Here is a 21640-nt window from a genome sequence, read left to right on the forward strand (position 1 = left end):
GATGCAGGATTCTCCAGGATGCAGGATTCTCCAGGATGCAGGATTCTCCCCCTCTGTTTCCAGCACTGCTGCTGTGGGGTCACCCCAAAGGTGACATCTGGGAAAGCTGAGCTTGCCAGGGGACATTTGAGCACTGCCCTGTGCACTCATGGCAAATGGCAAAAGCTCTGTTTTGCCTCCTTCATTAATTCAGAGCCCTCCCTAGCATGTGCTTTCCCACAGGTCAAAAGGACCTGTGGTGTTCAGGGAACAGTGGTCTGACAGGGACTGTATTAACTTCCATATTCTTTGAGAGAACAATCAGCTTTTCCCCCCTCCTTTCTGGACAGATTGTCATGGCAGCACACTGCAAGAATGAGTGGAGGAAAAAAAATTGGTTTTGCGATGAAAAACTGTAATAGAAAGGAAGAAAAAGACATTTTCTAACATAAATTGCCTTTTTTTCCCCTCCTCATACTGTCCTAAACTTATTCTGTAGGAAAAAAGAATAAAAAGGCATACAGAGAATTGTAATGCTTAAATTGTCTTTTTTATATTTTACAGGGTTTTTAATAGTAATTAATAAATAGAAAAGCTACAGGTCAAGAGAATAGTAACAGCTCAATTTAGTTGTTCTAGGACTTAAAAATATCTTCAAGCTGTGGTAAAATCACATCTGTCTATCATTTTATTGGACATTTATTCTTAGCAGAAAACAATGGGATATAGAACATAATATACTGGCTTTCATTGTGATTAAAAAAAAAACCTTCTGCACTTTTCAAAGTCTCCCAGAAAAGTAGCCATGAATCATTTTATGTCAGTGGAAGCCTCAAAGTGGCTGCCAAATTCAGACAGTGAAGTTTTATGGAACATTTCTGACTTCCAAACAAAAAGAAACCAAGCCTGAAGAAAACCATGAGCTGTTCTCATGCCTGTTATGAAAAAATGAACTCTGAGGGGTAGACTAGTGCAAGCTTTGGTTACCTGTGTCTCAGTCTTTCCCCAAATGAGATTTATTTGTATATTCTCTCAGGTTTTTGCAGAAAACACGGGACCATCAGCCACATTTCCACAGCTGAGGGCTGATGGGGCAAAACTGCACAGAAGTTTCTACCCTAGAACTCTAAAGCCATCAATAAAGCCTAACAAGTGTTATCTATTTGTGTTTAAATTGTACAGTTACAAAAGCTGTCTCAATCATGTCAAATCCACAGGCTAAACTCAGTAAAGCAGTTTTTCCAGTGGAAAGCTGTTTAAATACACATCTGTATAAACCCAATGGCCATTTTCACACCTGGGTGTTGTGCACCCCACACCCAAATAAATGCCTGTGGAAACAGAGGACAGTCCTCATGACACTATTTGAGTGATTTTCAGCCTGCTGCAGATACTGATACAGAACTAAGGAAGAGTAATAGGAAAAAAAGGAAGTTACTACACTGAAGAGTAATTCAGGATGAACAGCTCAGTGTCACTGCATCCTCCTGACCCCTGCAGCAGCCCCCAGAGCAGCTCCAGCTCCTTAAAACCCTTGCTGATTCCTTCAGGCTGGGCTCTCCACATCCCCAGGCAAATGGCTCTAAAGACTGCAGAGAGCAGAGCAGTGTCACAGAGGCTGCTGAGAGCCTGGCTGGCCTGTCACCACTGCCACCCTGCACCAAAGGCACAGCTGGACACGTGAAGCACAGTAATTGAACACTGCCTGACAGCTGGGCAGGGTGGTGCACAGAAAGGCAGGTGCCAGCCTTTGGGCACCTTGATCTGTCATTTTGTGAAACAAAAGCAAGCAGGCATTGCTCACAAAGGCACAGAGGCAGAACACCTGCACAGTGAGACAGCAGCAGCGATGGCTCGGCGTGGGCACCTCTGCACAGGACACCTGCTCTGCATCTGCAAGCTGAGATCCTCTTGGATCCACTTCTATAAACTTCTCTTCTAATCCCACTGTGAGCTGACCCCTGGAGGGTTCTCTGGGGGCTCTCACCACGTGCCCCTGGCTCTGGATTGTCCCCACAGCCCTGCCCCAGGTGCTCAGAGGCTGCTGAGCTGTGAGAGAGGCTGGAGAAAGGTGAGGTGGAAAATATAGAGAGATAGATCTATACAGAATATATAGACTGCTGAACTGGGGATCACGAGCAGCTCAAGAGTTTGAGATGGAGAACACCAACTTGGAAAGGCATAAAATCCAGAAGGGGAACATGCACATGGCAGCTCAGCAGCTCCAGGGAGCTCCAGGGGCACCCATCACCCTCCTGACTGGTGGCTCTGTGGTCTAAAAAGATTCCAGGTACTCTGCAAAAGGTGTGAGCCCACCCATTCAGCCTGTCTGCCTGAATCCTACTCAGCTTTTGTGGGAGTTACTCATTCAATAGCCAGCTTTGCCCTTTAAAATTATCAATCTCCTTCTTGCACTAGTGTTTATTCCCCAGGAACAGAGCAATCAAACTGCTGGTTAATGCCTAGCAAAGACTAACAGGCACAGTACAGACACAAACACAAAAAATCAGGGTCTTTGCATGTGTATGTACATGAAATTATAGAAGGATCAGTCAGCAGATCCAGGAACATTTAGGAGTTCTGAATCAACTCAGCTACAGGAAGTTTCTCTTCTTCATCAGAAAACCTTTTGTCTTTTTTTGCTATAGGTTCTGAGTAGTTGTTGCATAGTGCCAAATGAAGTGCAAAAATGCCTCCATTTGTTATTGCAGTGGTGAGGATTATGATAACAGTGTTTTGCATTTCAATGGGTCCATGCAGTTTTAACTTTCTACATCAATTAATGAACATAATTTCAAAACACTTCTATTTTAAAAAGCATACATGTAAGCTCTCCGCTATCTCTTCATTCAACTACTCACTTAACAAGAAAAAAAGAAAAAGTACTAACAGGGCTACTTCAATTCTGTAAGTCATAGAACATAAGAATAAAACTCAGAGAAATTTATCAGTCAACACATAAGCTTAAATAAAGAGGAACTAAAATCACATAATTCTAGACTTTTCTTCATAAAGACCCTAAACATGCCTGTCTCTTCCTGTGCAGTCACTCACATTGCCTGCTCACTCTGCACAACCCAGAAGTTAAAAATGCAAATGACAAGATCATGAAAACATGCAATTATCTGCAATCAGTAAAAACTTCTCTGAGCTTATGTGTACGTGAGTGGGAGTACATCCAGATCGATTTTCTGAATCATCATTATGTATCCTGCTTTTGTAGTGTTCCCTTCCCCCTTTTCTCCCTCCTACTCATGCCTGTATTTGTTATGAAAATGATACTCCAGGAGCCTGCTAAAAACGACCTTTTTACAGTGCTTTTGGAATCCTCCAAGTACATGGCTCAAATGTGTGTAAAGTCCTTGGGGATTCTTTTGACTGTGCTTTCCTTGACTCTTTAAAGTGCTTTTGATTTTTAGACAGGCCCAGAATCCATCTATGCAGATTGCAATTATTTGGAAAGTCCCCACAGCCTTTCTGCAACCTTCCCCTGCAGGAACAAGACAATGAAGGAGTCAGTTCTTGCCTGAGCCTTCAGTCTCAGAGGAAGAACCTGCTCTAGCATATGAACCTGTAGCTGCAAGTAAATGGTAAGAGAAAGTCACAAAAGACAAAGCAAAATGAGAGTGAGGACTCATTTCACTGCTCCAAGTAGTTGTTTGTTATGCCAAATATATCCTAGGAAATCACATTAACAAAAGGAAAGGAAATTTTGTTTCACTGTTCTGTTCCAGAACATTTTGCATCATGTACAAAGATATCAAAATATTGAGACATCATTGAAAATAGGCAGACAATTGCAGAGAGCAGTTGTAGCTTGGAACTTCAACACATTCAGAAACTTCGAGTTTACATATTCAGTTCAAAGTTCTGCAGCTGATCTTGACACCCCAAGATGGTAAAAAATGTGAATGTGGTATTAATGACATTTCAGATACTTAATTTCTTTCTTTACAAAGTTAATATTGCTTTCCCCCACTGTTAAATCTCTCTGCTCAGTGCCCTGTTCTTGGCCTTTTTGCCCTGACTGCCACAGGCTGTGCCCAGGCCCAGTGCACTGTGTCCATTCCTGCACTGCACTGAGCTGGAGCACTGGGTGCAGATGTTTCCCAGCTGTGCTACCCCATGATTTTGAGTTCAAGCACTGCATGGTGCACACTGGGATCAGCTCACATTGCTGCTCCATCCTTTATGCTCCCACTGCTGTCCTCAGGCTCACCTGAGTGACTGTGCTGGAATCAGACTGGCAAAGTAACAAATGCAGCTTGAACCCCAGGAAAAGGCAAATATTTTGAAGAGTTCTTTTAAAGGTTCATAGCAATTCTTTTCAGGTTAAATTTTTAGATTTCTCAATCTTTAAACTGATCTTGGCATGAACCTCATATTTGGACCATTGGTCTTATACTACAGCCCACAAGATCTAAAGAAACCCATTTCATAATCACCAGAAGGGTGGCCACCATCCCTTCCCCTGAAACACAGAAGAAACATTAGGAAGTTACAGCCTTCCTTAAAGCCTAGCATCACATCCTCCTGAGCAAGCACAAAGAAATTATAGACATAGGTAGAAAATTATCTTTGCAACTGAAAGATTTGGACTGAAAATATTTCAAATTACGAGACTAATTATGAGAACTGAAGAATAAGAGTAATTTCTATTTAATTCTATCCTTTTTTCTTTTTCTCCTGAATTAAGTATTATTAGTGATACATCAATATAAAGTACTGAAAGAGGCATTAATAAATCAGACAATCTCAGTGAAACATGAATCCATGGCAGCTCCTCTGCTCTCCTCCCTCACCAGTCATCCCAGTGCCCATGTGGGGTTCTCATCCCAGAGGATTCCTGCTGTGTGAGGAGCCACAGGAACCTCCCTGCCAAGCCATGCCTTTCTCCCTGTGCCCTCAAAGCATTCCCAGCTTTCAGCAGAGCTCTGCCCCTCTGGCTGTCAGGAATGAGACCCACCCTGGGCTGTTCAAAGGCAGTATTTTCATCACACATCCCCCTGGGAAGCAATGATTAAAGCAACAATAAAGGAACACCTCTCAACTGGAGAAGGTAGAAACCAGCACTTTGTTAGGAGGAGGAGGAGATGCTTTGAAACACACTGCAAGAGGACAATAAAAGTTAAAGAGCATTAAACAGCAGCTCCGAGCCTAAAGGTAAAGCAGCTAAATACTGCAGAAATGAACCATAAAAATAGCACCATAAAAATGCTACAGCCATGCATTACTGTGTCCTTACTTAGAGATATTTCAACCCTTCCATTACAGACCCTTATTTCAAAGAAAACAGAGTGATCATGTAGCCAGGCTGGGAGCCTGATGCAGCCATAAAGCAGGAAAGGGAAGGCACAGCCCCTGTTTGTTTACCTGAACCAGGAACACCACCCTAAAATCAAGCACACATCACTGGAAATGTCCCAGGGGAGGTTCGCCAGGGCTTTGAGCAACCTCAACTAGTGGAAGGTGGCCTTGCCCATGATGATCCTTAAGCTCTTTCCAACCCAAACCATTCTACAACTCTAAATAAGTACAATTAGGAACTCTGCACAGGCATGTTGCAAACTCAGTACTCCACTAGAAGCAATGAGCTGCTGCAATACAGATAAATGTAATTATGTAACAAACACAGCACCACAAAGGATCCACAAAGATTTGGGCACAGTTGCCTGAACAGGCCACATTAAAATATGTGCAAGCAGTAAAAGCTTCCCACAATGAAAATAAAGCAAATGTGATTAATAACCTCCAATCAATACTGAAACAAGAGATAGAGAAAGGATATATTTGGAAAATGCGATGTCTCCAAACAGTCTGAATTTAGCCCAAACTGCCTAGGACAACACAGGAACAAAGGGAAGGTTAAAATATTCTTACCAGAAAAAAAAAAGCAACATGCAGACGCGTGTTGTATTATTCAATGATTTCAGCACTTGGTACTGTTAGATAAAGAGACATCTGGAATCTAAATTGTGATCTGAGTTTTGTCGTGCTGACACAAAGCATTCCCTTCAGACAGCTCAGGTGCTGCCTTTTGTTTCATAATCAGTAACGTGACCACTTGCACATCATTTTCAGTAGAGAGCCGAATCTACTGAAGGTAACTGAAAGATGAAAACTGAGAGTTATGAAACCCTCTCTTGATAAAGCAGGTGCTGTCAGTGCTGGCTTGGCCTCCTGAGCGCTCCTCTACTGAGATTAATAAACAGATAACAAGATAAAAAAATTAGAGTTGTGCGCTATGAAGAGGCAGAATGAGAGGGGTCAGTGTTCTGCAACAAGCTAAAGCTTTAAAGTAAAAAGGCTGAAGTAAAAAGTTACCAAAAATACACCTTATTTTTTTTTGTAGCTATTGGTATCAATGTAGATGAAACACCAGTTTTAAGGGGGAAGAATTACAGGCTAATTCTGAAAGTCTCAATGACTTCACAAGCATCAGTTTCAGTCATTTTTGAGTTAATATTCTTATGATGAAACTTGTCATCAAGCCCTGTCAGGTGTGTAATTTCAGAGAAGAACTAAAATCGATCCTGAAGCAGCTCTGGAATAGTTTTGGAAGACAGCAATTCTGCCAGGACATTTTCTAATAGCTTAATGCTTGCCTGTGACAAACCTGTCTTCCAAAAAGCTCCAATTAACTGTCGGGCATCCTGCAAGCTCCAGAAATAACAGCATTCACAAAGTAACCTTTGTCATGTACACACACACTGCCAGAGGTTGCAGGATAAGAGAAAAAAGAGAAGAACCAAAGTCAGTAAAGGCATTCACAGTCACCTCTGGCTGGGAATAGGTACAAAATCAGACACTAAAAAAACCCAGCCAGACAAATGCCCACTGCTGTGGCTCAGGGGTGCCAGGATGATGGCAGAGTCCTTTTGTGAATATCCCAAGGAATTCCCTCCAGCTAAAGTGATTGGTAAATTGGGACAGTCTTGAGCCTTCAGAAATGACACATTTCAGGTATTGTTGTACCCAAGAACAATTCCATATGGGAAGAGGCAGACCAGGAACATGGCCACTCTACACCAGAATTAAAAGTAGGTACTAACACTGGGCAATGAACCACACTGCAAGAACCAGTCTGGCTGAACAGGACCAACACTTCTATCTCGTAATTCTTAGCAATAAATAACAAATTCAGGATGTCCAATCTAAGTTCTATAAAATAGCAGAGGTTCTCACAAAAGCAGCAGTTCAGAGTCAAGGGTTTTTGGGATTTTTTTTTTTTTTTTTTAATTTGGCCAAAGTTAGCTCCAAACCTTCAGTAAGCAAGAATCCCTTCCTTTCCTTTTTTGGCCATCTTGACTTCAGATAACCTGAATTCGCTTTCCACTTCTTCATGGCAGCCACGTTCCCACTTTAGCAGAGCAGGACAAAGCGAGGGCAGCCCCCTGTGCACACCCCAGCCCAGCACAGACTGGCACAGACTCCCTGCCCCTTACAGGCTCCTTTCCTCCCCATGGAGCTGCAACCCACCACTGATCAACCCCTGAGTAACACCAGCCTCAGTGTTGCCAGCTCCAGCCCAGCCACGCCAGCTCCTCCCAGAGCTCCACACCAGAGGGACAGTCTTGAATCAAGTGTTGGAGGGGCTGGGCTGGGGGTGTAACACCCCCAAGATGTGGCTCCTCAGGCTGTGACCCAGCAGAGCCCCTTGAAAACCCTGGGAGGCTGCAAACCAAACACAGCATCCCAGAGGCTGTGGCAAGCGAGCAGCTGAAACCCAGGCAGGAGCCAGTGCTCCCAGCAGCCCAGCTCCTCCACCTGCTCCTGTGTTTGTCACTCTCCGGGCAAGCAACACCACCCTGCTCTTCCAAGCACTTGATTCAGCACCACAATAGCTAATTTTAAATTCTGAGAGATCAGCTCTGCCAACTCTGCTATTTAAAGTGCAAGTTAAATATGTTTGACATTCCATACCCCAAATGACAACAAACCAGAATATTTAGACCAGCAGCATGTCAGGCATTTATTTATTTATTTCTCTGTCAGGCCTAAGTGCTGCACCTTTTCATTTATATGCTGCTGTTTGCCCCACAGGCATCAAGCTGTTAACATGTACAGAAGAGATTAAAATGAACTTGCATGCTGGATGAGGTATAAATTAAAATTATAGTACTGTCAGTCATGAATCTCGGATTGTTTCTCAAAGTCTCCCAAAATGCATAATGTCAAGTGAGCCTCTGTTTGTTGCTTCAGGAAAGGAAAAATGTATAATTTTTCAGCAGCACAGCCAATATGAATTCTAAGTTGTCCCTGAGCCTGTGATATAAATATGCTGTATTAATAGCAAGAGTTGTGTATGCAAGGAAGGTCCAAGTCAATAAAAGGCTTTAAAATGGGATGTGAGCAGCGATATTCACTGTGCACCTTCCAGTGCAAAGCAGACTGGGACTGCTGGGTCTTCTAATGCCACTCACTCCCCATGCTGTGTCAGAAAAACCACCCCTGACACAGAGAACACCAAAAACAGCTCCCAGCAAACCAAGGGTGGTCTCTGTGTGCTTTGGAGGATCACCAGTGGCATCCTCCAGGTGTCCATCCCCACCACCTGCTGTCAATGCACGGCGAGCCTCGTGGCAGGGAGGAACAATGCATCTGGCTCCATGTGGTCAGGAGGCTAATTTATTACTTTATTATACTGTATTATATTAAAGAGTACTATGCTAAAGAATACAGAATACTATACTATACTACTATACTATGTAGAATACTATCCTATACTAAAGAATACAGAAGAGATACTGAATGCTAAAAAGATAATAATGAAAACTTGTGATTCTTTCCAGAGTCCTGACACAGCTTGGCCCTAATTTGACCATGAGTCAAAACAACTCACACCAGAACCCAATGAAACAATCACCTTGGATAAACAATCCCCAAACACATTCCACATAACAACACAGGAAAAGCAAATGAGCTAAGAGAATTGTTCTCCTTTTCTCTGAGGCTTCTCTAGCTGCCTTTTCAGCTTCCCAGGAGAAAAGCCCTGGGTGAAAGGACCACGTTCAGAGAAAGTGAATGCCCCAAGCACCCACCTGGTCTCGAGGGGGACGTTGCTGTTGAGCACCCAGCTGTCCTGGAGCTGCACGGACTCGGGCGTGGTGGCCAGGTCGTTGGGCGCCGGCGCGGGCGTGTGGATCTGGTTGCGGCGGTTGGTGAGCGAGTTCCTGTTGAGGGAGTTGGCAGAGGAATGGTGATGGGACAGGGAATGGTTGTGAGGAGGAGGGAGAGGTGGCCTCAGCGTTGATTGGCTGTGATGATTTGAAGGGCCTACAACAGAAAAGAGAAACAAATCACAAATGTGTGTGGTGGCACCGCTCTCCTCGGCATTTTCAAGGGGTCACTGCCTGGGAAAAGAGACTGTGCCTCTTGGAGCTGTGGGCAAATCAGAGCAGTGATTATTGGAGAGCAACACAAAACAGTGCTTCCAGCCTGCACAGCTGGCATGTTGACAAGGACTCTATTTAAATTTGAAAATACTTCTTCATGCATTCTCCCTGGAGAAAGTCTCCTCAGTGGAGCAGCCAGGACAGCAGCCTAGCTGGACCATTCCCTACATCTACCAGGAGAAAATTCACCCCCTCTGTTTCTATCTGCTCATCTTTGAGCAGATGAGCTTTGATGGATTAAAAATAGCCTTTGAGAATATGGTCTTTAGGTCCCTATAAAACTTAATCAGAGAAATCAATCTTCTTTCATTCACTGTATTTTACCAATCAGCTTCAAATGAACAGGATTTGTGCCAGCACAAGAAGATTAAACTCCAAATATGAAAGGAGAGCAGCAAGGCAGAGATGGTATCTTTCATGTTATTCCATGTGATCAGGATTTGGCCTGTATTTTTCTATTTACAAACGCCACAAACACACAGCAAGATCTGGAAATTATGTAACTCTTTCAGACTCTTTCATTGAAAAATGACAGATGATATTTTTTAGGGATAAAGAAGGATATAAACTTTTCTCATTCTTTGAGTACTGATATGTTTGCATTGATAGTGAAAAATATTTTTTTCTAATCATTAAGGCAAATGGATTAAAATAACAGCACATGAAAAGAAAATCTGATAAGCGGGTGTCATTGTAACATTTTCACTTTTCTAAACATAAATGTAGACTGGTAAATAAGTTCATGTGCAATTCTACACATTACAATAATTTGTGTCTAATAAAAACGGCAAAACAGCAAAAGAGAATGAAGAAAACAAACACTATAATGAACTGTATGCTTTAGACATTGTATCAAGTTGTTTTCTAGTGAACATTAATCAGTAATACTAGAGAAATGATAATTCTAATGATGCATGTTTGTTTTTAGAGACTGAAGCAAAGTACTTCATTGTACTTAATGAATCAAATAATAAAAAGAAAACATCACAAAACATCATTTGCAGCAAGACTGATCTTTGTCACATGAAACAAAGAAGTCTAGAAAAGCTGCTAAACTGAGTAATTACTGTAACTTAAGGAAGGCCAATATTTATAAAAACCAAAATAGACACAAAATGACACTGCATCCCCAAAGCAGCAGGAGGGTATTTCCCCAGCATGGACCCTGAGCTGCAGCAGCACTCAGGGACATGGCTGGGGTGGCCTGCCAGGGCTGGGCTGGGGTCAGACTCGAGGATCTCAGAACATTTTCCAACCTGAGCCAGGGTTCTCCAAGAGCCCAGGGGCAGCTCTCTGCTGGCACTGCTCTGCAGGGCAGGGAGAGGCAGGGACAAAGCCTCTTCCCAACAGCAGCACAGGCAGGGAGCAGAGAGTGCAGAGGTTTGGACAGAGGCTGTTCATGTTCTGCATTCTGAGGGCTGGGCAAGCACAGGCTGCTGAGGAACAGAGCCAGGTGTACTGGGGCTTACACAAGGCAAGTATAACTTCTCCTCTGACAAGAAACTTTAGGAAATCAATTATAATAAATTCTGCATCCTCCCCATGTTGCCTTAAATCTACACAGCAGTTTCTTTATCTTTTTTGAAGGTCTGTTGCCAGAACGTGCCCCCTGTGGGAATGTCAGCTGCTTGAAATACAAAGGCACCTTTTATGAACACATCCTAAATTTTAAGGCCATCATATGTGCAGCTCTCCTCACTATCCTTGGCTATGTCTTATCTAAGCATAAAAGACACTGTTTAGCCAATAAAGTTTGATGTTTAAAACCCCCATTTGGACCTCCAAGAACATCAAATCTGTAATCTGTGCTAGGTCCTGTGCCATTCCACAACAGCACGCAGAGCAAGACACAGCAGGAAGAAAATGTGTTTGGACAATATCCACATGCACAGAAGCTTAAGTGGAATTACTCTCCTAGTCTGTGTTCTGACTTTAAACAAAGCATGCTTGGATTTCAATAAGTGAATATTTATGAGTGATAAAATACAAAACTGTGCCCTTGTGTTAAAAGTTACTTCAAAAGACTCATGTGCATCATGTTTTCTCAACTTACTTTAGATGCAGCTTTTCCTTCTCAAGGATAAGTACAAAAAAGTCATACCCACATAAACAAACCAGTTTTGCTCTGAGAGCCACAGTAGCACCAGTTAAATACAGACTCTGAATCCTGTCACCACAATACATGGAGGCTGCTCTTAAAAGTGAGCCAAGTGCACATCAATGAGAATGAACAGCATTTCTGTAAGACTAAAAAAGAGCTGAAATCAAATTACCACAGATTATTTAATCTGCCTCAAGATTCAGCTCCCACACAGTAAATGTAAGATACTTTGCAAAATGAGCTGTGCAGAGGAAACTGAACACACATTGCAGCTGCAAAAACTCCGAAATCTGGTGCAAGACAAATGTAGCATTTAATACAGAAAAATAAACAAATACCAATATTAACATCATATAAATATTATATAGCTTCTATTAAAATGCATAAAAGCTTATATATATAAAAAGTACTAACTAGGGACATGCACACACTTGTGTATATATGAGAGAGATAAAAGCTTAATGTGCTGCTTCTTCATAAACCTGTTCAAATGAACCAAAAGCAGGAGCCCAACACTGTTCAACTTGCCAGGGATATAAAATTGGATTCACATCTGAGCACTTCTCTGAGAGCATCTTTGCCTAAATTAAAACTTCACCAGCAGTACCTGCAAATCTGCTGAGCTCTGCAGTCCAGAGCAGGAAATCACTTGTCCCATAATAAAGGATCCAGAGGGATTGGCCCCATGGATCCCATGACATGACACGCTCTGGCCCCTGGAAATTGCCTTTGATTTGGAAGCTTAAACACAATGAGTGTCTTGATGGAGTACATCTGGCTTTTTACATCAGGAAATGGATTTTATTTTTGGTATAGCAGTAGCCAGTATTGGTCTGGGGGACAATACTGAGGAAATGATGCCTTTTCTCATTTAGTAGCTGAATTAGTCATTTCACCAGGATACACTATACAAGCTCAAACATTTAGAATTTAAGGAAAAATCTTTTAAAACCATAGGGAAAGTCAAAGACCTTGAAATCTGGAATACTGGTACTCTCCACACTTAGGCTTTTAAATATTTTTAAATTTCTCATTTAAATTCACAAACAGACAACATATCTAATTCCAATCAATTTTATTACACATTGATTGTATGAGCATTTTCAAAAAATCACGGCCTGGTGTCCACATAATCAACATGTCATTCTTCAAGAGATTCTCCCGGAGTCAAGAATATCAGCAGCACTCATTTCAAATTAGAAGCTGAGTGAGGGTAAATTGTGTTGTAATTAAGTAATCTGAGAATACAAAGTCTGATCTGTGTAGCTTTGAGGCAATCATAAGCTACCCAATTGACTTAGTTTGGTTTAATCAGAACAAAAATCTAAAAATAAATAAATAAATAAATATTTTTTCCCACTTCATTCTTTTACCTGGTGAAACATTTAAACAAAGCAGGATAGCAGTGCTGTTGTGGCACAGCCTGGCAGCCCCAGGGGTCACAGACAGCCCCTGGATGTCCCAGAATTACAGGTACATCAGTGATGGCTGAGAGCTCCTGAGCACACACTCCCAATCACTGCTTGGCTTTTTACAATCCAAATGCTGACTAAAATACAACAGAAAATTCAGATCTGGTTTAACATGGTCAAAATAGTTTTTCATAGCTCTTCCCAGGCTTTGGTACACTCAACTCATGCACTAAATCCAAGCAACACAATGATCTGAGGAGAACAAGTTGATCTCCCATCACAGAGATGAAACACAAAGCAGGAAAAGCAGCATCCTTAATCTAAGCAAAACAATTGCTTCCCTAAAGCAGTTGGGGAAGCCATCCAGTCCTTTGTCAATACTGCCTCAAAAAGTAATGGAGATTGTATCTCAGTTGTGCTGAATTACCTTCTCAGACATTATTAAAGGCTAAAGAGACATTACACCTCCTCATCATTCCTTTTCACAAAAGAACTAAAAGGGAAAACCCAAACATGTATCATTTTTCTGAAATGAACAATGACACAACTATTTCCTTATGCTTTAAACAATGCAAATACTGAACAAAAAAAAAGCCCAAAACTGAAGCTGATGAATTGAAAGAAAACAATTAAAAAAACCCACAGACAACCCTTGTCAGCCAGCATTAGAAACCTTGTCTGCAGCACAGCTGGCTCTTTATTCAAATCCCTCTGCCACTTGTTTTCCCAAGGAAACCACATCATCCCACCACAGTGAGTAAGGGCTGTTTCACAGAGCCACAGGGCCACCTTCCAAGGCAGATCCACCTTCCAAGGCAGCTGCCATGACTCTGAGTCAGGGAGAGCAGGAGTGTGGCAGTGGCACAGGGGCTGCTGTGCCCAGCATTCACAGGCTGGGCTTTGTGCTGTCTCTGCTTCAGTTCTCCTGTTTGTTTGCTTCATTCTCTGCATTGTTTTGTGCTAGGCCCTTCCTAAATGGCATCTCAATGTTTTGAAAATGTTTTCAACACATGGTGTAAAGAAGAAAGTTATCTCACTCCTAACCATGGATACCATTACCTCTCTCTCGTGTTGTTTGAAACCCAAGACATTTGCCAGGTGTTCCTTCTTTTGTCTGCCTGGTTTTTTTACACTCTTTGAGGCAAGAATAGGTTGAATGACTGGCTGTCATCCCAGACTGTACATTTCAAACTGAAAATTCAGTAAATGTGTGATATGAAACAGTAAGTCACTTATCAGTGTCTGCCAGTGCATTGCAGCCATGGCCTCAGCACAATATTACAGTACAAAATTAAATGTTGCTCTGACAAAAAAAACAAACAAACAAACAAAAAAAAACCACAAAAACCCCAAACCAACCAAAAAACCACCAAAGCAGAAATACCCCATTTCTTGCCTACAATATCCAGTGTGCACAGTCATACAAGCAAAAGCAAAACTGGACCCTTCAGCAGGAGTCAAACCTAAGGGATTCCAGTCCTATAACCACCTCTTTCAACTGAGGGTCACCTGCAAAAATGTTCAAACTCACTGCTCTACAAGATAGTATTCCCTGAGACACCATGTACTAATTATATTTGTTGAAATACATCACTTAAATATTCATTATCACACTGCGTGAGGTGCATGGGCTGCATGAAATAATGTCTGGTCAGTGGCAATCACATCAGTTCAATAATACTGTTTATACAGCCTCAGTGTCCTGTGGGACTTTACCATATGTATATGTATGTTACACATATATGAAAAGGTAGGCACACTATTTCAAATTTTGAAAGAGAAGTCGGAGTTTTCTTCTTTCTAATTGAAAAAGAATGATCCCACATTTTTTTCAATCTATCTTTTAACTGAGTTTCCCAATACTGATATAAATATGAAACATATTTCAGAGAGTTTAAGGATGTATTTATGTTCTTCAGCTCAGGTACATGAGCACTATTCACACCATTGTTTGAAGAAGGCACTGAAGTAAGAAGAACTAAAAAAGAAAAGCAGGCAGGTCTATTTCTAAGCAATGAAGCTCATTTTTACTGTCATCATTACTGTGGAACATTTTAGTGCAGAAAGGTAAATGTTGCTCTCTAGGCTTGGCTCTGCAGAATGGGAAAGAGCTGGACCCTGTCTAAAGACTCAGACAAATTCTTGCCTGAGCTCAAACAATTTGAAGCACTGGGAATCACACCAAAGTGAAAATGAAGACACAGATTTTTCTGAACAACAGACAGAAATTTCTGAACAGGAATATTTAGGCCAGCAGTGGAACCTGGTGACATTTTCCTGACAGGATTATGGCCTAAAAGCTGCTGCTTCTTTGACTGGCCTACGGGGGACCCTGAAAATTGTCATGGTGATGTAAGAATAACTGTGCCATAATTTCCAGTTCATTGTGAGTCCCAAGTCAGGTGCAATAGAAAGTCATCCCTGAAGCTGTTACAGCAGCACTGAGGATCTTGCATCACCCAGTGAGCTGGAACTCTTTTGGTTTCCAAGGGGCACAAGAAATGCCAGCCACGGGTGGTTTAATGCAATGCACGACCTTGATTATTTCAGAAGTGTCACAGAAGGTATTACACAGTGTCCAAAACACTCTTTTTTTTGTTCAACCCAATCTCTTAAAAAATTTATACCAGAAAGAGTCTCTCAAAACAAATTTCTAAAGTAATTATGTCAGAAAGAAGATCTACTAGGAAACAGCTTTTTAATAAACCAGCCTTCTAGGTGCTGCAGCTCTTTGAGAGAAGGAATGGTCTATCAGCAGAGTAATGATTTGGAATCTTTCTGCTGTTTGAAGAATCTGTAAGGTCAAGTTGCACCACTGAGAAGTTTGGCAGCTGAACTACAAATGAAACGAAATATATTGAACCAGGCTTTCAGCATCACGTAATTTCTCTGTTTCTGAGGCAGTATTATCTCTTCCCAGCAGCACTAAATTTTTCAACTTCTGAATTTTTTTTTCTTATTCCATCTTATACTACTGCCTTAGGACAACTCACCATAATGCACAGTGCACACCAATCTAGACTTTTTTTCTTTAGTTCAACAGCAGGATCAACAAAAATATAGTATTTTTCTTGTCTAAAAGGAAAAAAACCCCAACAACTTCCATCTTGCAACAATGTTCTTCAATGGGTTTTCAGGGTTTGACCATTTTTTCCCAGAAATACTTACAATATAACCCCTTTGGCCCTCAAAAAGCTTGAAAATAATAATTAAAAACAGTTTTACTTTTAGGCTGAACCAACTGATAATCAACTGATGGAAATAAACACTGATATATAAGCATCATTAACATGAAGGCTCACTGACATATACCAGCAAATAGAGTGTTCCTGGAGGAGCTACCTGGGAGAATTCAATTTCATAGCTCCTGGGAAGCCAGTTATTTACTACCTGGACCATCTGTTTCTCAACATGCACAACAGGTAAAAATAATTTGTGTGGAATATGTGGAAAAAGTAAGAGGAATGTTGCATAATTCTAGAGTAAAGAAAAGCAAATATAATGCAATGTGCATGATGCCCTGGATCAGGCTTTTCAATGGGTTATTTCTCTTTTTAAAAGCAGGCAAGATACAAGGATGTACAAGACAGAAACAAGGATTTGTCTGCCTCCAGGGAACTGCAAGCTGCAATACTACATGACTGGCATTTCTTTCACAGGCAGTGAGATTTCATTTGAATTCTTTATTGGTTGTTATTGGACTAAAGAAGGAAAGTCACAAACCATTCAGATAAGAAGTCCTGTTTAAGTTTCCTGACTTTTCAAGGTACCAGAGATGTTATCTTCAGCTACAAGTAGTAAAAGATTCCGTTACTCAGGTGAAACCAAGGGCTAATGAATAAAATACAGAAAAGCATTTTATTGTAAAGTAAATTAATTGTAATTAATTTGTAATTAATTGTAAAGTGCTGTATGAAAGGCCTCACACAATTTAGCACTCAGATGAGGCACCCATGGAGCTTGTGCTGGCCAGCAATTCTCTCAGGAGCACTGCAGCAAATACTTCCCTACCACTGCATTTACCGTGGAAAAATCTCCTGCAAGCTAGAAACTCACTCTGTAGCACAGCAGAAAGGAAACAGCCCACTGAGAACTTTGTCTAGGTAGAAAATATCAAGTGTTTTCTTCTCTAAATAGCATTACTAACATCTTGCAGAGAGACTCAATCCTTACCAAGACATTAAACCTCCATGCAATTCTCCATTAAGGGAGCTTGAAGAGACTCTCAGAACAAGGCTATTGTGGTATTCACATACTCTGAACTGAGAGACATAATTCTCTCTCCCAGGATTTTTCCTGGGGACAGCAGTGAGAAAGCTCAGAGAGAGAAGAGAAAACAATTCTTATCTCTACTTGCTGCCCCTGTTTGGCACATGTGGAATGTGTTATGGAGATTGTTTAATGAAGAGTGATTTGTTAATTGGACAAATGCTGCTGATGGTTGTTTGGACTGACTGACCAATTAGGTCAAAGCTGTGTTGGGACTGCCTGGTAAGGGGTCACAGGTTTTTCTTTAGTACTTCAGTAGTATACTTTAGTATTAGTATGTAATATATCTTAATGTAATATAGTATAGTTATAGTATATATATATTAATAATAATATATTATATTATTATAATATTAATACAGCAATTGTTCAGCCTTCTGAATTGTGGAGTCAGAGCACATTATTCCCTGGCTGGGGGCTGTCCTGCATGGATAGGCTATGGATCTTTTCCATTAAAAAAAAAAAAAAACCAAAAAAAACCCAAATAAGACCCATCTAATTGCTTACAATTAGTGAAATGGGAAACACCATCACTTCTCATCTGCTGGGGCTGTGCTGCTGCTGCCACCCCTGCCCAGCTCCCCAGCTTGTGTCCCCCAGCAGCACTGCAGTGCAGTGTGCTCTGGGCTGCCACTCCAGACATGCCCTGCTCTCCCCTCTCAGCATGGGGAGGGCAATCCAATTGCCAGCCTGAAGAGGCTGTGGAATCATCCTGGCAGATACCAAACACTGGAGTGTCCCCACATTACCAGAGCAAACAGGAGGCAGGGAACTGAAATGCCTTCCAGCAATGCTGCTTGTTCCCAGCGTGGAGGGGAGTGGGATCAGCACAGCCCTACCATCACTGCACTGAACACATTTCTACAGCACAGCCTCACCCCAGCACCAGCTCCACAGGCCTGGCTCATCTCAAGGCCATGGCTTTATTTTTCTGAGCCCAGCAATGCAAAGTAAAAGCCACAGAAATATGGTATTAATTGAGAAAGGAGGGAACAGATTCCACTTCTTAGTTAAGATGTAAAAAGTAGCTATCATATTTGCATTACATACTGTTTCTTCCTTCAGAATGTCTGAGGCTGCCACAGAGCTAAGTAGTGTTTAACACTGCAAAAAGAAAGTGAAAAAAACCCCTCACTCTGTAGCACAGCAGAAAGGAAACAGCCCACAAGGGCCACACACCTCTCAAGTGCCATGCTGTATTGATAATCATGACAGTGGCAACACTAAAGAAGAATTTAAAAATGGAAAAAGAGGATGACCACAATATTTTATCCAACTAAAGACATGGGAGACTAGAGAGTAGTTAAAAATCAAGATAGCAATTTGGGTAAAACCTCTGTGACTCTGCAAAAATTGCTACCAGCTCTTTCTAATGATGTGAAACTATCAAAACCTGTGCCTGAAATCTCTGTTTTACCCTAAGTGTGGATTGCAGGAATCCCTTGGACATAAAAGGCTCAGGGCAGGTAAAGCCATAATATAATAGATGAATTTCAGCAAACCCACAGACCAAGGAAAAAAAGTTTTTGACACTGAAGTTGGCTTGTGAAATGATGGCAGAGGAGCAAAGATGAGCATTCTGCAACCAGTCAGACAATTCCACTTCTTTGAGATATGGGCAGAAGAAGAGAAGCAAAAAAGACACAAAATAAATGTGTCCTAAGAGCTCTTACAGAAGCTTCTCCCACCGAGAAATGAAGCTTTTGATGCTCATTGACACCCTGGCCTGTACCAGATAATGTTTGGACAGTGTGGGGCAGTAAATCTGGATCAGATTTAGTCTGACAGGCTTGGAACAAGAGTCTTCCCCTCCACAAGCTTTGAAGCAGTCTCAGGGAGCCATTGTTCTTTCCACCTCTCAGGAGCCCACTAGAAGAAGGAGCCCATTTTCATTAATTTGTCAACACTTCTAATACAGAAGATATTAAATTGCAATTCTATATATGAAAAATCCAATAACATTATTTTAATTTGATATCACAACCAGGATACATAATGACAGCACACAATCTTCCTATTTCTAAATTAATATGCAAGAAAACTCTGTGTTAAATCTTCCATAGAGATACACTTAGTACATCAACACTTTTCTTCACAGACCTTCTATGAACCACAATGTCAGAGGAATATTTAGAAACAGATGTGTTCTCAAGCTTAAGAAATCCCAAAGCAAAGAGGACTTCTTTCCCCTAAACATGTGTAGTCTTTAAAGTGAAAGTTGTTTTTGTTATATTGTTACCAATAAATTACAGATATCTATGGTTTTAGGTAGTGGGATACTTACTAGGTGTCCATACTTATGAAATGAACAAAAATCAAATTACTTGAAAAAATAAAGTTATTTGATTAAATTATTGCTGTTGGGTAGCTGCGACTCCACACCAACAAAAGTTACCTTGCAAATTAAAAAAAAATTAAGATATCCATTCATTTTTACTAATTTTTTTTTTTGTCTGTTCTGTGTGAAAGATTTTAATTTACACTCATTTATCAACTCAGACAACTTCACTAATGGAGGAACTCATTTTGATAATAAAAAATCAAACTGCACTTTTAGAAGGTTATCAGAAGGTGGGTACATGCACACGGCACCTGGATCAGGAACAAGTATCATTTTCTAACACAATTCTTAAAAAATAGGGTTTTCTTATACAGTACTAAAGGAATATGACACCCACATGGAAAAGATTTCATTTCAAATGAATGCACCTGAAAGAAATATTCACAAACATGGGAGGGCAGAGGAGACATTAAACTGGCCAGTTAAACATGGTAGAGAAAGGGATCTTAAACCAAACCATGTTGTACTGTGGCAACGTTGACTGTGGAGTTTTTATCTCAAAGGTGACTGCAGTCAATGACACACAAATGGAAATGATCACTGCCAACAACAGAATGCAACAATAGTGATAACACCTCAGGTTCTCTACAGGATCTGCTGCTGTTCTTTTCATGTGCTTCACAAACAAACCCAGTAAGGAAAGGATGTTATTGGAATTTGATGTTACAAACTGAAACAGAGAGCAGAGCACTCACAGGGAACTGTGTGACCAAACCCTGGTCCAACCAGTTTCACCCAGGTCTTTTTCTTCTTCCAACAGACCTTCAACATCTGACATGTTTGTCCAGTCACAACCAACTAAAACACGTGAAAATAAATTCCAGTGGGTGCTAACAGAAAGTGTCCCATGTTTAACTATTGCTTCAAACAGGTTTGGTTTGGGTGTTAGTTTGTTTTTTAAAAGCAGAATATTTCAATTACACCTCAGAAACAAATGAGGAAACCCCTACACTGGATGAAGATCTAGAAATGCAGGATTGTTCTGCCAGATCTCTTACACCTGTTAAAAACAACAACAAAACCCCCAAACCAACACCACACAGCTGATCAGAGATTTTTCCATTTGATACACAACACAAGTCCCACCCATGGGGCAGGTTTAGATTTCCAAGCTAATGTATTAAGTTAGCATATTTTAAGAGAGATACAAAAGCAATAACTACTCTCTACAGGGCATGCAAGCCAGTCATCCTTAAAGCTTGAAGACTGATCTATGCAGATTTTCTGCATCATAAAATAGTCTGGAATAAAACCCAAACTGCACATCAGTGTAGGATGCTGATAGACATCTTGATCTGGTTTCACTATTTCAATTTAGCTGCATATTGTTTGATACTGCTCAGGGAAATATGACAAGCTGTGCCACAAATGGAAGGGAAGAGAACCAACTCTCTGTTGCTGTACATTATATTTTTATTAACTGAGACTCTAAATTTATGAAATACTGAAGAGAAATTATTAAATTATTCATCAGTGATAAGACAATTAAGAAGCAAACTAAGGAGCAAGTGGAAGCTTGGTCCTGAGGGAGAACAGCTGGTCTTCTCATTAAAAGTATGTTTTGGCAGCAAAATACCCTCTGAACAGAGGGAACCTGCTGCTAAAGCAGCCTCTGAGTCAAATTTAGGAGCAAGCGACAAAGACAGGCTGATGTGAAGAGCAAGGTGGGGCACTCTGGGCAGCAGCAGGGGGCTGGTGCCAGCCATACTCCCCCTGGCACAGGGCTGAGGTGACTGCATTGTGCTTTGGAGCCACCCCATGACATGGAAGCTGCCTCAGCCACTTGGTGCTCCTGCACCAGACTACAAAGAAATTAACTTAAAACTCAAGGAAAGACGTTCTTTGTACCAAATCAGCCAAGAGCTGAGCACAGAGTCCAGTGGAGAGGATGGTGCTGGGGTCACTGAGGCACCCTGAGCTCCTGCCTCACATCCCTTGCTCATCGAACAGCAAAGCTGCAGACCCCAAAGGGGCACTGGGCCAGCACATCCTGGGGTTTCCCCAGCAGGGCAGGAATGTGCAGGATGTGCTGAACATGAGCCATGTCCATCTGCACAGTGAGCACAACCCCCCGAGGGCAGGAGCGGAAATTCCACCTCTGAGGCTGCGATGGTGCAGTGCTAAAAAGGAACTGGATCGTGTT

The 21640-nt window shown here is 41.4% G+C and overlaps 1 protein-coding gene across 17 annotated transcripts in view; it reads right to left on the reverse strand.

Moving 5' to 3' along the window:
- The window catches only part of TENM2 (teneurin transmembrane protein 2), an 883055-nt gene that overhangs the window by 168281 nt on the left and 693134 nt on the right, over positions 1-21640 (reverse strand). For all 17 annotated transcript variants that reach the window (XM_071443114.1, XM_071443122.1, XM_071443121.1 and 14 more), the window contains one exon: positions 9021-9255. In XM_071443114.1, coding sequence (XP_071299215.1) covers positions 9021-9255 — 235 coding nt within the window. The remainder of the gene's footprint in view (positions 1-9020; positions 9256-21640) is intronic.

Source organism: Agelaius tricolor, unplaced genomic scaffold (assembly GCF_023055355.1).
Source record: "Agelaius tricolor isolate 1412-34295 unplaced genomic scaffold, bAgeTri1.0.p SCAF_18, whole genome shotgun sequence".
Lineage (NCBI taxonomy): Eukaryota > Metazoa > Chordata > Aves > Passeriformes > Icteridae > Agelaius > Agelaius tricolor.